Source organism: Anguilla anguilla, chromosome 13 (genome assembly GCF_013347855.1).
Source record: "Anguilla anguilla isolate fAngAng1 chromosome 13, fAngAng1.pri, whole genome shotgun sequence".
NCBI classification, from domain to species: Eukaryota; Metazoa; Chordata; class Actinopteri; order Anguilliformes; family Anguillidae; genus Anguilla; species Anguilla anguilla.
In genome coordinates this window covers 2,615,480-2,632,500 of record NC_049213.1, presented here as the reverse complement: position 1 = coordinate 2,632,500, position 17,021 = coordinate 2,615,480, and the positions used below count along the sequence as shown (strand labels likewise).

The 17,021-nt window shown below is 48.9% G+C and overlaps 1 protein-coding gene across 3 annotated transcripts in view; it reads left to right on the top strand.

The window, feature by feature from the left end:
• Window positions 1–1,866: 1,866 nt before the first annotated feature.
• cers5 (ceramide synthase 5) overlaps window positions 1,867–17,021 on the top strand; it is a 28,785-nt gene continuing 13,630 nt past the window's right edge. The window contains exon 1 of one of the 3 annotated variants that reach the window (XM_035388804.1): window positions 1,867–1,887. Coding sequence is in view for 1 of the 3 variants with exons in the window: in XM_035388802.1 (XP_035244693.1) it covers window positions 2,340–2,512 (173 nt within the window). In the remaining 2 variants the exon portion in view is untranslated. Of the gene's footprint in view, window positions 1,888–2,023; window positions 2,513–2,727; window positions 2,849–17,021 lie in introns of those variants that run through there. The other 2 variants (XM_035388802.1, XM_035388803.1) reach the window with 2 other exon arrangements.

Sequence of the window (17,021 nt, the reverse complement as noted above, 5' to 3'; positions counted from 1 at the left end):
CTTCACAAACGAAAGGGTGTGGCGTGGGGTCAGAGCAGAGCTGTGGGTGAGAAACACTTTTAAAAGTCATGAACCACCATCTGTTTCCTAGCAACAGTCAAAGATACAACCAGTACTGTGTGATTGCGGTATACCATGTCTAAACCATTTATCTATCAAAATATTTCCAATGTCAATAAAGCCAAGTTACACAAAGTAAGCTATACACTCAGTACCCCTGTAAAAAAAAAAAAACCTGGTGCCTCAAAATTTGTCCAGTTTGCAAATGACTGATATCAAAATTGGGTTAAGCCAGTGGTTCCCAAACTCAGTCCTGGGGACCCCATGTGTGTGCTGGTTTCTGTTCCAACCACAATTGCAAACCTAGAATATGAACAAGCTGTTCATTTTTCCTTTATTGGTTGCTTTTTATGTATACAGTAATTATTTACCCACTTAAGCCACATTTATGTCAGGAAAAAAGCTTATACATGCCACAAAGAATAAAAGTCCCATGTTCATATTGTTATTTTGCTATATTGTAAACAGTTACATAAAAAGAGGCAACAATTTTTTGGCTGGTCAAATAAATGGCTGAGGTGACTCAGTAGGCTTCTAATTGGTGACAGTGTGAACACATGGCTACTAAAACTAACAATTTGGTAGATAATGAAGAATTCAAAGGCAAAGCAAATGCCAACATGCCAAATCTGAGTTGTGTTCATACGTTTAAGGGAAATTATGAACATAAACACACGTTCAACCTAATGAGCAGCCTGTTTATTCATATCTGTCAATTAAATTTAAATTTAATTAAATTTTATCAATTAAAAAGCTGTTACATTTATGCAATTGTTTGCGGTATAGCACATTAAGCACAATGTGAACACAGGACTTAGTCAAACCAGCTGTCTTGAGCCACTAAACAATATGATGCCAGGTTTACATGTTAAAGAGCAAAAAACTTTCTTTTTTTTTTTTCATTTTCATTTCAGAAATTTGTTTTATTGACCACAGAAATGTATCTGTATAAGTAGCAGTAGTAATCTTTTGGTTATTTAGCAAGCAATTAATAGCTAGTAAACAGGGTTGTGAGGGGGGACAATGGACTGTTTTTGAATTTGTTCTGTTGGCTAATATAGTATTCTGTGCACATAGCCTTTCCTATAAAACACTTTTTTTGACCTCTGAGGCTGAAATTGGCTTCTGTGAGCAATGAGCAGGTGTTGTGATTGGCTGAAATGTGCTGATTTTGTGGGGTGGGGGAAATTAGTAATGCTGATTGATGTATTCAAGGCCATTTTTTTTATTCAAACCTTTATTTAAACAAGAGTCAGGTTGAGATTAAAATGTGTTGCAAAGATGGGCCTGGCAAGATGAGCAGCACTGCAGTTTACATAATGTATTAAAAGCAGCAGTTCCACAAGCTCTGTCCCGATGTTAATCACTAGATGAAATTTTCCCCTCCAATGTAGGGCTGTTTATTTTAACACATAACTGTTCGATTCGGTTTATTACATGCAAACAAGTGAGTTGACTCCGCGTCAAAATATTTTTGACGTATATATTTAGTCTTTGAAAATAATTCGGAGTTTGAAATAATCAAAAGAATTACATCGGTCAAGTTGCTCTGTGTATCCCGTGACTGCTGCCATGTAGCCAACAGGAGTGTAAGCAACATTTCGGAGTAGAGGTGCCGCAAGAGGAGCGGAACCGCAACCTTGGCCCGGTAGACTAGTCTAATTATAGCCGCCTAATAACACGGCTAAGGCCTTGGTGCGCGCCTATGGTCCAGCCTCACTTGGCGCATCAACATCCAGTATGGATAGAGTGATACTGAGTGATGTCAGCTGAGTCCTGATGAATAATAGATACAACCACAACTGTCCTAAATACGTTCTTCCTGAGGTAAAGGTGACTTTAATCATTCAAATGGAGAAACGTTAATCATTTTATCTGTAGGCCGACATAAAAGCGATATTTATTTGAACGATTCGGTGAAATAACAAACACTCGATAATAATTGCTACGAGAGATGTCGCCTGGGAACATAACGCGGCCAACATTATCCCCCGTGGATGTATGAAAATTGTATGCTAAACTTTCCTTCTTTACATTTAAATCATAGTTTGGTACGGACAGTGACGTTAATATCCAAAATGTAGTTTGCAACTTTGAGTACGCTGAGCCTCCGGGAGACGGTGGATGATGTAGCAGGCAGTAGAGGTGGGGCTTTCCATTTCCTCAATCGATGCGGAAAGAAACACCTCTGCTCATCGGCACCATTGAGAAAAAGGGGCGGTCACTCATTTTTCTTTCGGTACTTCTCCCTGCCTGCCTGTCTTCCTTTTCTCCGCAACATGGCTGCGTTCTCAGCCTGGTTTTGGAACGAGAGATTCTGGCTTCCCCACAATGTAACTTGGGCGGACCTTGCGGACCCAGCACCTGGACTGGAGTATCCCAAAGCAAGGCACTTGCTTTCCGCCCTGCCGCTGGCTTTGGGCATATTTGCTGTCAGAATACTATTTGAAAGGTATGTAATTTACTAGCTGTTGAAGCTACCTAGAACGATTTTTGACACACTAGTAGCTAGCATTACTTATTTTATTGAGTTGCTAACTATCGCCAACTCTTAATAACTTGCTTGAGGTAACTTGGCCAGCTTTGTAACCGTATTCGCCAGCTTGCTACACTTTTATAAGAGATGCCGTTCGCTCGTTGTATCTAGGCAAGAAAGTTAAATGCGGAACTGAAGGAGCCGTGCAATAGAGCATAGTAACTTACTCGCTAGTTTGCTAACGTTATATTAGCCGGATTGAAGCATATTGTGGTGGGTCCCTACGATGATACAACTAATGCCACTATAACGGTAGTATATTTCAATTGTCCTGATCATTACGGTTAGCTAGCGAACACATTAGCTATATTTGTAGCTTAGCTTGCCTACCAACATCGATAGCCTGTCGGGAATTGTGAATGTCAAGTTAAGGCTAGTTTGCTATACAATTAGATGGCTAAACAACAGAAAAATAAATAAAATTGTGTTTATTTGTTAGATTAGCTAAATCTTTATTGCCCAGAAGTTAAGGGGAAAGATAGAGGCAGAACCTGTGTAGTTAAGTTAGCTAGCTCGCCCGTGCTACTACTTAAGCGCGGATATGTCTTGTGATCCGTGTTTATAGGACTATAGTGGATGTTTCAAATCCAAAGCTTTCAAATGCCAGTGAGGTTTTACATGCTTATCGAGGCAGATAATAATTCTTAATTTAGAATATTTCGCTAAATAGGGTAACGTTGGCTAGGTAACGTAATTGATGTGGCAAATCCCTAGCACTCTACACATAATTGAAAAGATTTTGTGAAGTCGTAAAACGGTCCGATATATTTGCCAAACAATTAGCAGCTTTGCTAACGTTAACAATTGGATTGGCCCAATTCCTTAAAGTCATTATGAGTTGACGCTTGTTAACGAGTTTCGCAGTGTAAGACAATGACACATTTCAGTGGCCTTTGAAGGGTTCTGAGATCAAACATTAGATGCTGGCTTTGGTCGAGAGCCAGTCAATGTGTCCTCTGTCTTTTGCATTTGAGCTTGAAACACCGTTTTCCCGTATTTTAATTTTGGTTGCAGTAGGCCTAACATTTTCTTTCAGCCTACTCAGCTCAACTAGTTGTATTTGTAGTCACACCAGAAAACCAAAAAAATAAGACGTCACTGCCACCCAAGAGTCAATGATTTTGGGGATTTGTTTTAGCGCCTGAAAGCCCCCTCCATTCTGTTCACATTCTGTTCAAAAACCTCTCAAATGGCACCTAATTCGCACTACCTGAGTACCTGTCTAAACAGGAAGTCCTACTTCCGAATTTAGAACCCACGGCTCATTTAATGAGCAGATCTTCTGGTTGTCCTAACATATGGTCAATTATGGCATTAAAATGTCTTTAATCTGTCAAAAAACACTGTATCTGTGCTATAGGCTAACACTGGCAATGCAAGTAACTAGTACAATGTTTAATCGACTGGTAATGTCAACGGAAAGTGTAGCATGCATTGTACAAACGTGAAAACGTAATTCCACGTTTCCATATTACATTTAGTCACTTAACAGACGCTCTTATCCCGAGTGACTTACGCAAGTGGAAACGTTCGGCGTATCGGGAATACATAAGTACGTGTTGTTTTACCAAGAAGGGTGCGATCACCTCGGCTTTGGTGATCGTACGTATACCATCTTGTACCTAACCAGTGGGTCCCGAACCAAGCTTGGAGCCACTGCTGATATCGCACGTAAACCATGTTGCACCCCACCAGTGGGTACCGAACCACCGTTTGGAGCCACTGGCAACCCACAATGCCTTGCATTCCTACCGATAACTTCACAGCTATTGTCTGACGAGTTTACCCTAAAACAAGAAGAAAGAGGGAAATTAGCCTTTTAAAAAAAAAAAAATATTGCTCTTTTCTTGATGTTTGTAAACAAATTCTTAAAAATATTTATAGATACAAGATGTAAAAATGACTACTTAATTACAAAATTTTGTTTTGGAGGATAACAAAATGATTGTCAAATGTATGGAAAACCTCTTGCCCCTGAAGAAATTTGTTATGCAGGTTTCTCCATGCTGCATGCTGTTAACAGTTGTTAAAATGGGAAACCTGTTGCTAATGCTGGTGAGTTATCATTTGTGGATCTATCCAGCTCCTTACCTGAAACGTCGGGGTTCTTGGGCCGGTTGCACCTGTTGTGCATAGTCTGCATTTTTCATGGAGTCGTCATTGGTTCCTTCCTGCTAACAAGGCCATGGATTAGCAGCACACTCAGAACTGCTCGACTCCATTATCAGAGCCATAGCCAGTGGGCACAGACAAGCTGAATTTTGCCATTTCATTTGACTTCAGTGCCTGCCATACTGATTCAGACCATTTACAAACAAGAGAAATGGAGGATGCCATGCCAGTTTTATCAGTGGACTTTATGATAAGAGCTTGATTGACACCCTCATAAAGGTGCAATCAAGGTGCATTAAAGTGCACGTAATTCACCTGTGGAGACGTTGGCTGCTGGAGAAACGGCCAAGACAAGCAATCGTGTTGAAACAACGATAATCTTCCGACTGTTTGTTTTTTTAAACGCTTTTCTCTCAGTCTGGAATAGCCTGTCATATTCGCCCCACATGCTGAACAGACGCGACCTGCGCCAACGATATGGGAGATCTGGGAGTTCTGGGAGGTCTGGGACAGGCACGCGAACAAGCATTTCTGCCCAATGAAAACACCTTGTTTTAGACAACCTGCAAAATCACAGTAAACGTGTTTCCTCTCCCTCAGCACACTTCTGCTCCTGCAGGGCTTCACACTGGATGCAGAGGGAGAATAGCCAGTTTTATCCATCCGTCAATTATCTATACATGCTTATCCTGGGCAGGGTCCATCCATTGTCTATATACGCTTATCCTGGGCAGGGTCCATCCATGATCCATTATCTATACCAGCTTATCCTGGGCAGTGTCCATCCATTATCTATACCCGATTATCCTAGACAGGGTCCATCCATGATCTATACCCGATTATCCTGGGCAGGGTCCATGCATTATATATGCCTGCTTATCCTGAGCAGGGTCCATCCATTATCTATACCCGCTTATCCTGGGCAGGGTCCATCCATTATCTATACCTGCTTATCCTGGGCACGGTCCATCCATGATCTATACCTGTTTATCCTGGGCAGGGTCCATCCATTATCTATACCCGGGCGAGCGGCAGGAACACACCCTGGACAGGCCACCAATCTATTGCAGGGCATATACACCAGTCACTCACCATTCGCTCACGCGCTCATAACCTATTGCCAGTTTAGAGTCTCCAATTAGCCTAACCTGCATGTCTTTGGACTGTGGGACGTAAGTGGGGCGGAGTACCCGGAGGAAACCCATGCGGACACGGGGAGAGCATGCAAACTCCTCACAGAAAGGCCCAGGCCGGATTTGAACCCAGATTCGAACCCAGGACCTTCTTGCCGCCCTAGCCAGTTTGGATGCCTTTGAGCCTGGGTGGGGGTCCCTGGATCAGGAAAGGTTGGAAACCCCTGGTCTAATGCAGTGGAAATTATAATAACATAAGCTTGAAGGCTGTAATGGTCTCCAGAGCGCAGGAGTAGAGTGCGTCTGGTCTGTATGAACCTCCCCGTAGTGTACACTACGCAGTGATGTAATTCATGTGTCTGGTCTGTATGAACCTCCCCATAGTGTACACTAGGCTCTGATGTAATTCATGTGTCTGGTCTGTATGAACCTCCCCATAGTGTACACTACGCAGTGATGTAATTCATGTGTCTGGTCTGTATGAACCACCCCATAGTGTACACTATGCAGTGATGTAATTCATGTGTCTGGTCTGTATGAACCTCCCCATAGTGTACACTACGCAGTGATGTAATTCATGTGTCTGGTCTGTATGAACCTCCCCATAGTGTACACTACGCTCTGATGTGATTCCTGCGTCTTGAAACGCTGACAAGCAGACAGATAAATGAGTGCATTTCATCTTTTATGATTGATTACTCAAGTTTATTATCAATTGCATCATTTAGCCTGGATGAACTGTAGTGTATTGATGTGGACAGGTGAAGTGTTCTTCAGCACACACTGTGTTACTGTCAGGCTATTGAGCACATATAGAGAAGATGCATTTACATGGAAAATTGATATGAGGAGTTCAGGACAGCAAGTGAGTCTGCTACAGAAGGCAAGTCTCCCTTGAGTGAGTCTGAGGATGTGATTGGCTGCTTGGTTCCCTTGGCAATGGACCTGGGTCTGTAACCGAGCGAGCAGGACCATCTGGTTGGCTGGCCTGAGATGCAGGTCTCCGCCCTTTTTCCAGTGGAGATTGCAGTGATGAACACTTAAATCATGGAGCGTTTAATGCAGTGTTTAGCGTTTAATTCAAGGTGATGGACGGTACTGTATGTTTTTATAAAAGAGGATTCTTTTTTTATGTCCCTTCCAGGACTCGCGTTCCCAGATTTTGAGAAATGTTTAATGAGATTTAGGCTGCTGCGTCAAACGATCTTGTTTTGATCAAATTTGTAGATATGAATCGTAAATAAATGAGAAATGTTAGCGGGCGGGTCTTCTGTCTGCTCTGGCTGTGGCCTGTCATGCTGTGCGTGTTTATCTGTGCTGACCCGGGGCGCTTTTGTGTGGCTGTTTTTAGCAGGGTAACAGGGCCTGAATGTCTGCTTTAGTAAACATACTGCATTCAGAGGTAGAAAGCAGAGAGGGTAACGCACAGAGAGAGAGGGACCACAGCTGAGAGAGTGCCACGGCAGGTTTCGGGTGGGGAGGGAGGAGGGGGTAGTTTGAGAATCGGCTGCCCTGCAGACTGCACCACCCTCCGCTGATCATTTAGGGGTGTATCCCCTGAGCGGATCATCTGCCTAGGGCTGGATTCGTCATGCAGGAAGTCAGCCAGGATGAAGTCACAGCGCAGTGAGGGGTCAGTCTGCGCTGATGTCATGAGTCCAGTGCTGAGTCACCTCTGAGTGCTGGTAACTGGAGCGCATGCGATCGGTGTACAGACCCATGTGATCGGTGTACAGACCCATGCGATTGGTGTACAGACCCATGTGATCAGTGTACAGACCCATGTCTTAGTGTACAGACCCATGTGATCGGTGTACAGACCCATGTGATCGGTGTACAGACCCATGTCTTAGTATACAGACCCATGTGATCAGTATACAGACCCGTGTGATCAGTGTACAGACCCATGTGATTGGTATACAGACCCATGAGATCGGTGTACAGAACCATGCGATCGGTGTACAGACCCATGTGATCGGTGTACAGACCCATGTCTTAGTGTACAGACCCATGCGATCGGTGTACAGACCCATGTGATCGGTGTACAGACCCATGTCTTAGTATACAGACCCATGTCTTAGTATACAGACCCATGTGATCAGTATACAGACCCGTGTGATCAGTGTACAGACCCATGTGATTGGTGTACGGACCCATGTGATTGGTGTACGGACCCATGTGATCAGTGTACGGACCCATGTGATTGGTGTACAGACCCATGTGATCGGTGTACGGACCCATGTGATCTCAGGCAGAGCTGAGTTGGCACCGTGGAGCACACCACACAGGCTCTAGCTGCCCTCGCGAGACGCTGGCTGCCGAGCTCCCAGCATCCGGAGCCTTCTCTCGGGAGGTGCGTGGCTTGCAGCAGGGCTTGCGTGGATGTCTGTCCCCTTCCTTTACCCTCGCTTGTGAAGATGAGCGTTTGCGCTGCGGTGGAGCGGTGGATTGTGGGCAGTGCATTCCCGGGGCGTGTCTTCGTACGCCCTCTCTCTCTCTCTCTCCCCGCCTCGCTCTGTTATGCAGCAGGAATGTCGGCCAGCCTGTAGCGCTGCTCCCCGCCCGCCCGCTCGCTGCCCCGGGCCTCTGACTCCGCCTCCACGCGCCTGCGCTGCCTTTTAAAACAGGAGGATGCACTGAGGGGGGGTCGCGTCTGAGCGGAGAAAGGAAATTAAAAGTAGCAGATTGAAGGTCTGTTTTGCCTTGCCTGTGTGCTGCAAACCCCCCTGTCTTACCCCCACGGCCCTCAAATGTGCCCCCTGTCTTACCCCGGGCTGAAAATGCCGGTAGCCAATAAGAAGCTAGATCTGTCGCGCATCCTGAACACACTGCCCCACAGAGAGGATGCAGCCTGGCGGTGTTTTTGTCCCATAAATCCCTGCATCAGTTCTGCCCGTCAGTGTCGTTTCACTGATGAGGGCTCATACTGATAGAGCAGGAGAGCTGACCCAGGATCAGTTTTGTCTTTCGGCTTGTAATGCATAAGGATAGACTACAGACAGGGACACCTGATCCTAGAGCAGTCCGCCTGTGCAAATATGGACCCAGTTCTTCTAAACGATTCCTCAGACACGCTGTGCCTTTGCTGCAGTGTACCTCGCCGGTTTAACGGACCCAAACCTGTGTTTTGGGGGTTGAAGGAGAAGGCAGTAAAATTCTGGATTTTGTTGCAGAAATACCCCAAGGACTCTGTCGTCAGTTTGTGCACCTCACTCCTCCAGTTCTTCCGCAGTTTCTGGTCCGACGTCTTCTGCGCCGTTCGACTGGCCTTACGAGTTGTGTTGCATTGGTGTCGCGTTGAGAGCAGGACCGTTTCTCTCCTTTGCCTGGCAGACCGAAAGTAACCCGGTGGATTCAAATCCCTCCCCCGCGGAGCCTCGCCCCATCGGAGGCGACACTTTTTAATCCCTCGCGCTTTGCTTACTCCGCAACCTGGGTTGATGGGGACGGGCGGTCAGACGTGTAGGCCGGGCGGCGGCGGGGGCCTGGCGGCTGGCTCGGTGATGGGAATGGCGGCTGATCCCCCGGGCTCGTGATGAGGAGGGGATTTGCATGCCGCTCCGCGCCGGGGACACTCACCCTCCTGCACCAGAATTTGGGTTTTATTTGCATTCTTCACACAACTCTAGAACAGAAGGTGTTCCTGAATTAAGGAGCTTCCCAGGATTAGTGTAAACCTCTAGTTTACAAGGCACCAGTTTGATTCTTTATGTAGCCTATTGCGAAATTGTAGAACAACGATCTTCAGAACAACTGACAACAGCGGCGGGTTCCAGTCTGTCCTGTTTGTTGATAACAAAGGCATGTATGTGATGATTAATTTATGCAGCTGCCTGAGTACTTGTTTTGACAATGGGGAAAAAAATCACCAACTGTTTCCCTCGAGCCTTTGTGTCTCTGAAGGTTAACCCCAGCTTCCGGGAGTCGACCTCATTCCTGTTGGGGTTCACACCTCCACTCTGAGCCTAAAGGCATTTGTCCTGAATCTCCAGTGTGTTCTTCTTTTTTTGCCTTCCAAACTCAAACTGCCAAATGCTGGTCTGATGTGTTTGATTCTCATTTATGAAGCGTTTCACACCATTTCTGTGTTGATGGTTCTCCCTGATGGTTTGGTTTCACTGTGTTTGCAGTAGTCAGCCTGTGGCTGAAGTTTGAGGTCCAGGCTGTAGATCCAAAACCTTCCACAGCTGCTCCTCAGCCTTGGAGCTGGAGAGCTGGGAGGTCATCATTACCCTCCACTCAACTCCCCGATCAATTAAAGCAGCTGATTGACCCCTGAGCTGGTGTCACCTGATTTGATGAGTCATAGCGAGCAGACCCCAGGGCCAGGATTGGGTCATAGCGAGCAGACCCCAGGGCCAGGATTGGGTCATAGCCAGCAGAACCCAGGGCCAGGATTGGGTCATAGCGGGCAGACCCCAGGGCCAGGATTGAGTCATAGCGAGCAGACCCCAGGGCCAGGATTGAGTCATAGTGAGCAGACCCCAGGGCCAGGATTGGGTCATAGCCAGCAGAACCCAGGGCCAGGATTGGGTCATAGCGGGCAGACCCCAGGGCCAGGATTGGGTCATAGCGAGCAGACCCCAGGGCCAGGATTGAGTCATAGTGAGCAGACCCCAGGGCCAGGATTAGGTCATAGCCAGCAGAACTCAGGGCCAGGATTGGGTCATAGCGAGCAGACCCCAGGGCCAGGATTGGGTCATAGCGTAGCATGGGTGATTGGGTAACTGAGCTTGCAACTCCAGGGTTCGATTCTCAGGTGGGCCACAGTCATTGTGCCCGTGGGCAAGGCTGACTCGTTTCAGTAAGTGTCCAGCTGTATAAATCTGAAGCTCCAGTGCTTTCCATAAGCAGCCGAATTTAGGCCTCAGGACAGTGCAGTCGCTTTAGTCAAACGGCGAGTTAAATTAAGCACTGAAGTGCAGGAACGCATCAGAAACCAGCAGACACGGTGGCTCTCCAGTGGGATTTCAGTTTGAGATCCCAGATGTAACGAATATGAGCTCTTTAAGACTACGAGTCGCTCTGGACACGAGCGTCTGCTAAATGCCGAAATGTGAGCGATCTGGCGGTCGTGCCGGGAGGCTCGAAGCTTCGGTGAGACACGGAGTCTCTGTCCTGTTCAGCCAGGACCCGGACAGCCTGCGTACGCAGCTCTGCCTGCTCTGCAGCACCCGGACAGCCTGCGTATGCAGCTCTGCCTGCTCTGCAGGACCCGGACAGCCTGCGTATGCAGCTCTGCCTGCTCTGCAGGACCCGGACAGCCTGCGTATGCAGCTCTGCCTGCTCTGCAGGACCCGGACAGCCTGCGTATGCAGCTCTGCAGGACCCGGACAGCCTGCGTATGCAGCTCTGTCTGCTCTGCAGGACCCGGACAGCCTGCGTATGCAGCTCTGTCCTGTTCAGCCAGGACCCGGACAGCCTGCGTACGCTGCTCTGCCTGTTCAGCCAGGACCCGGACAACCTGCGTATGCAGCTCTGCCTGCTGTGCAGGACCCGGACAGCCTGCGTATGCGGCTCTGCAGGACCCGGACAGCCTGCGTATGCAGCTCTGCAGGACCCGGTCAGCCTGCGTACGCAGCTCTGCCTGCTCTGCAGGACCCGGACAGCCTGCGTATGCAGCTCTGCAGGAGCCGGACAGCCTGCGTACGCAGCTCTGCCTGCTCTGCAGGACCCGGACAGCCTGCGTACGCAGCTCTGCCTGCTCTGCAGGACCCGGACAGCCTGCGTACGCAGCTCTGCCTGCTCTGCAGGACCCGGACAGCCTGCGTATGCAGCTCTGCCTGCTCTGCAGGACCCGGACAGCCTGCGTATGCAGCTCTGCCTGCTCTGCAGGACCCGGACAGCCTGCGTATGCAGCTCTGCCTGCTCTGCAGGACCCGGACAGCCTGCGTATGCAGCTCTGCAGGACCCGGACAACCTGCGTATGCAGCTCTGCCTGCTGTGCAGGACCCGGACAGCCTGCGTATGCGGCTCTGCAGGACCCGGACAGCCTGCGTATGCAGCTCTGCAGGACCCGGTCAGCCTGCGTACGCAGCTCTGCAGGAGTCGGACAGCCTGTGTATGCAGCTCTGCCTGCTCTGCAGGACCCGGACAGCCTGCGTACGCGGCTCTGCCTGCTGTGCAGGACCCGGACAGCCTGCGTACGCAGCTCTGCAGGACCCGGAGAGCCTGCGTATGCAGCTCTGCCTGCTCTGCAGGACCCGGTCAGCCTGCGTACGCGGCTCTGCCTGCTGTGCAGGACCCGGACAGCCTGCGTACGCAGCTCTGCCTGCTCTGCGGGAGCCGAAGGGAAGTCGGGGAGCTGAACAGCGTCTGACCGTTTAAACAGCCTTATCAGTAGCGCAGCGCTGTAATCACTGACTGCAAACACCGGGGTCAATCTTATTTCACCATGATATGGGTGTGTTCGGCTACGCACTTCACGTCTGAATGGCCTGCGATTAGTTTACCTTCTTCAAATATTTATTTTAATGTATTTTTGTTCGGGGGAGCATAGCCAATATTTATGGACGTGGATTTTGAGTGGTCTCCACTGCAAAAGTTGCATGTGCACCCTGTTCAAACTGAAGCCAGGAATTTGTTTTGCAGCCCTATAAAAATAGATATGGGAAATTTAAACAAAATAGGGGAATTATTCCAGTGTTTTTTTCCAGTGGTTTTTTTGTGTTTGTGATGTCACACACACACAGATTCAGAGAGTTAAAGCACAAACAGAATAGAGCTTGCTTTCCTATTTCAGTTTCTGCAGGGGCACTCACTTGCACATGACCTTGTACATGACCTTTAAAATGACTTTTTTTAAACGTTTTCAGCCATAATCGGCACCATCTCCAAATGGGGACCGTTTCTGTGAACCTGTTTCCATGTCGTTTGAGGTCTCACCTGTTTGTCAAATCATCTCCGCTTTCATTATTTGCCAGGGCTTACTTTGGTAAAGAACAGCCTCTCTTTGTTCCGCTGCTTTTGCGGTAGGCTTCTTTTACACGCGGATAAAAGCAGCCCCTAATTTAGGCTGCGAGGGCTGTCCCTCTCGGGTAGTACACCAGGCCGCTATTGGATATCGGGTGAAGGGTAAAGAAAAACTGGCCAATTGTGATCTACTTAATGGCCCTAATTAAGCCATTAAGGTCTAATGAGCAGCGCGCTCCCCCGCTCCCCGAGCGAGCGGGAGGGCCGGGGTCTGGAACACGATGGCGTGTGTTGCATCACATGTTTGTGCCGCGCGAAGGCGATCCCGCCGCTGCGTCTCTCCAGAGAAGAGCCGAGGTTTCCGTCAGCCGCCAAGTGCGCTGGGACCCCGAGCTCCGCTTGCGTCTTCGCCGGCTTTATTTATTTACTTATTCATTCATTCATTTATTTATTTATTTATTTATTCTTTATTTATTTATTTATTTATTCTTTATTTATTTATTCTTTATTTATTTATTTACTTATTTATTTATGCATGCTTTCTCATGGATGGTTATTTTACTTATTCAGGCCCGATTTCTGAGTGCTTTCCTGCAGTGTCGGCCAGCTCGATCCCGTCCGGCCCGTTTCCTTCATTTTCCTTCAATAAACTGCGCTCGATTTTCGAGTCCGAGTCCAAGCGGATGCGCCGCGCTCAGTTTTAGAATCGGGGGGGGGGGGTCCGAGTCGGGAATGGGTGCGGGCGTATTTCGGTCTTCGGTCTGGTCACTCGTTTGATTTCTCTCTGCTTGCTGCACACCCGTAACTCGGCCTGCTGATCTGCAGCCGGGCCGCACTGCTGATCCGTCTCGGGATTTAGTGCCAGCCTCCGCTCCGGCTTGTTAAATCAGCCCAGTGGTTCATCTGATCCGACAAGTCGTGAACTGCGGCTGCAGAACTGTGCATCTCTGTGTCTTCGGTGAGCGTTTAACTGGCCTGGCAGCTGAGCGAATCAGCACTGATGTTGTGTGTTTAGGAAATGAGGGGAAAATAGGCCCAAAAACCCGCATGAACACAGCTCTCTCGGGCTGGGGATATGGGGACACACACTCAGGGCCTGTGGTGTGTTTCTGTCCTCTCAGGGTTCGTCGCACTGCGTGATCTCTCTCTTCTGCTTCACTCGTTCCTGTAGTCATGGTCCTCCTTTATTCAGGCTGGTGAGCTTTAATAGGCTGGTTCTCCTCTGGAGCGCAGGTCTGTTAGGCTGGTTCTCCTCTGGAGCGCAGGTCTGTTAGGCTGGTTCTGCTCTGGAGCGCAGGTCTGTTAGGCTGGTTCTCCTCTGGAGCGCAGGTCTGTTAGGCTGGTTCTGCTCTGGAGCGCAGGTCTGTTAGGCTGGTTCTGCTCTGGAGCGCAGGTCTGTTAGGCAGGTTCTGCTCTGGAGTGCAGGTCTGTTAGGCTGCTGAGCTTTAATAGGCTGGTTCTGCTCTGGAGCCCAGGTCTGTTAGGCTGGTTCTGCTCTGGAGCGCAGGTCTGTTAGGCTGGTTCTGCTCTGGAGCGCTGGTCTGTTAGGCTGGTTCTGCTCTGGAGCGCAGGTCTGTTAGGCTGGTTCTGCTCTGGAGCGCAGGTCTGTTAGGCTGGTTCTCCTCTGGAGCGCTGGTCTGTTAGGCTGGTTCTCCTCTGGAGCGCAGGTCTGTTAGGCTGGTTTTGCTCTGGAGCGCAGGTCTGTTAGGCTGGTTCTGCTCTGGAGCGCAGGTCTGTTAGGCTGGTTCTGCTCTGGAGCGCAGGTCTGTTAGGCTGGTTCTCCTCTGGAGCGCAGGTCTGTTAGGCTGGTTCTGCTCTGGAGCGCAGGTCTGTTAGGCTGGTTCTGCTCTGGAGCCCAGGTCTGTTAGGCTGGTTCTGCTCTGGAGCCCAGGTCTGTTAGGCTGGTTCTCCTCTGGAGCGCAGGTCTGTTAGGCTGGTTCTGCTCTGGAGCGCAGGTCTGTTAGGCTGGTCCTGCTCTGGAGCGCAGGTCTGTTAGGCTGGTTCTCCTCTGGAGCGCAGGTCTGTTAGGCTGGTCCTGCTCTGGAGCGCAGGTCTGTTAGGCTGGTTCTGCTCTGGAGCGCAGGTCTGTTAGGCTGGTTCTCCTCTGGAGCGCAGGTCTGTTAGGCTGGTTCTCCTCTGGAGCGCAGGTCTGTTCAGGGAGGGGACCTTACTCAGTTCACACGCTAGGCTGCTTTTTATTGGTACTCTGCGGTTAACTGATCAACTGCAGTGCTGTGAAAAAGTGTTTACCCACTTCTTCTATTATTGCATATTTGTCTCACTGAATGTTTTTAGACCTTTAGACAAAATGTGGACAAAGGGAATCTGAGTACACAAAACACATTATTTAAATAACTTTTTTCATTAAATAAATAATTATCAAACACCCATATTATGCATGTGAAGAAGCAACTACCCCCTTAGACTTAATGACTGGTTGCTCCAGTAACTGCCACCAAATGCTTAATTTGATGTCAGTCTTTCACATCTGTGTGGAGGAATTTTTGCCCATTTCTTTGCAGAACTGCTCCTGCCACAGAATCCCTATTGGGTTTTGACTAGGCCACTCCAAAATTTTAACTTTGTTTCTCAGTCATTCAGATGTTGACTTGCTTTTGTGTTTTGGATCATTGTTGTACTGCATGACCCAATTACTCTTCAGCTTCAGCTAATGGACAGATGACTGGACTCCTTAAGAATTTTCTGGTACCGGACAGAATTCACGGTTCCTTCAATATTGGCAAGTCACCCAGATCCCGAGGCAGCAAAGCATCTCGCTGTGGAAAGGGTTACAAAGGCTCTGGAACTCCAGACTGAACCAGACTGATATTTCAACAACTTCCTCTCTCATCTATTCTGGTCATTCTTTTGATCATGGCATAGTGGAAGTGGCTTGTAGAAGCTTTGTGGTGACGACTACACTCTGATGGAAGTTTCAGTATGAGTCAGGTTTTACATTCAACAGGGCTGGCTGCAGTCAAGCCTGTCTGTGTTCAGTCGGCTGCATCTAATTTTCAGTTAAATTTCATTAATTGTTTGCGGGCAATTACTTTATCACATTGGTGTTATTGGTGTCTGACAACATTCAGTGTCTCAAATATACAATAGTGGAGGAAATCGTTAAGGGCAAATAGTTTTCCATGGCAGCGTGGTTCTGGGCTGCCAAACCCTGTTCCTGGAGGTCCACCGTCCTGTAGTTGGGTTTGGGGTTGGGTTTGCAGTTGGGTTTGGGGTTGGGCAGCCCTGCTCTAGCTGATCTTTCAGTGGACCCTGCTTGCCTTGCTTCCCTGGCGTTGCTTCCTGATTCTGAGGGGAGGTAGTGATGGGTAGACCCTGGAGCTCTGCCTGATTCTGAGGCAGAGCGGTGATGGGCAGACCCTGGAGCTCTGTCTGATTCTGAGGGAGAGCAGTGATGGGTAGACCCTGGAGCTCTGTCTGATTCTGAGGGGGGAGGCGGTGATGGGTAGACCCTGGAGCTCTGCCTGATTCTGAGGGAGAGCGGTGATGGGTAGACCCTGGAGCTCTGCCTGATTCTGAGGCAGAGCGGTGATGGGTAGACCCTGGAGCTCTGTCTGATTCTGAGGCAGAGCGGTGATGGGTAGACCCTGGAGCTCTGCCAGACTGGAGCTCTGCCTGATTCTGAGGGAGAGTGGTGATGGGTAGACCCTGGCGCTCTGCCTGATTCTGAGGGGGGAGGCGGTGATGCGTAGACCCTGATGTTGCTTCCTGATTCTGAGGGGGGAGGCGGTGATGCGCAGACCCTGCAGCTGTGCAAGGCCAGGCCTGCAGAGCGCTGCTCTAGCATTCTACACCGCCGTGCGAAACGCCGCTCCTGGAGGGCCGCAGCATCTGCGGGGCCATGCTGCTCGGTCTCCTCCAATCAGCTCTCAGTCTCGGCCTTGGCAGCATAGTGTGATTCTAGCCAATCGGTGACTTAAATTAAGCACTGGAGCTGTGACATGACACAAGAACCCGGTGAGCGCTGCTCTTTACCTACGCTGCCAAACTTTAAAAAACCCCCTAGAGTGCAGTACTCCACCCCTGATTTAGCACGAACCTACTGGCAAAGCAATGACTGTTTGCATTATAGTTGCAGAAGTGCTATGTTGCTGTACTGTGTGTGATTCCCTCTCTGTGCAGGTTTTATATTACAGATGTTCTGTGTTGCTGTACTACAGTGTGTGATTCCATCTGTGTGCAGGTTTTATAATTAATTAAGCTCTCTGTTGCTATACTGAGTGCGTGATTCCCTCTGTGTGCAGGTTTTA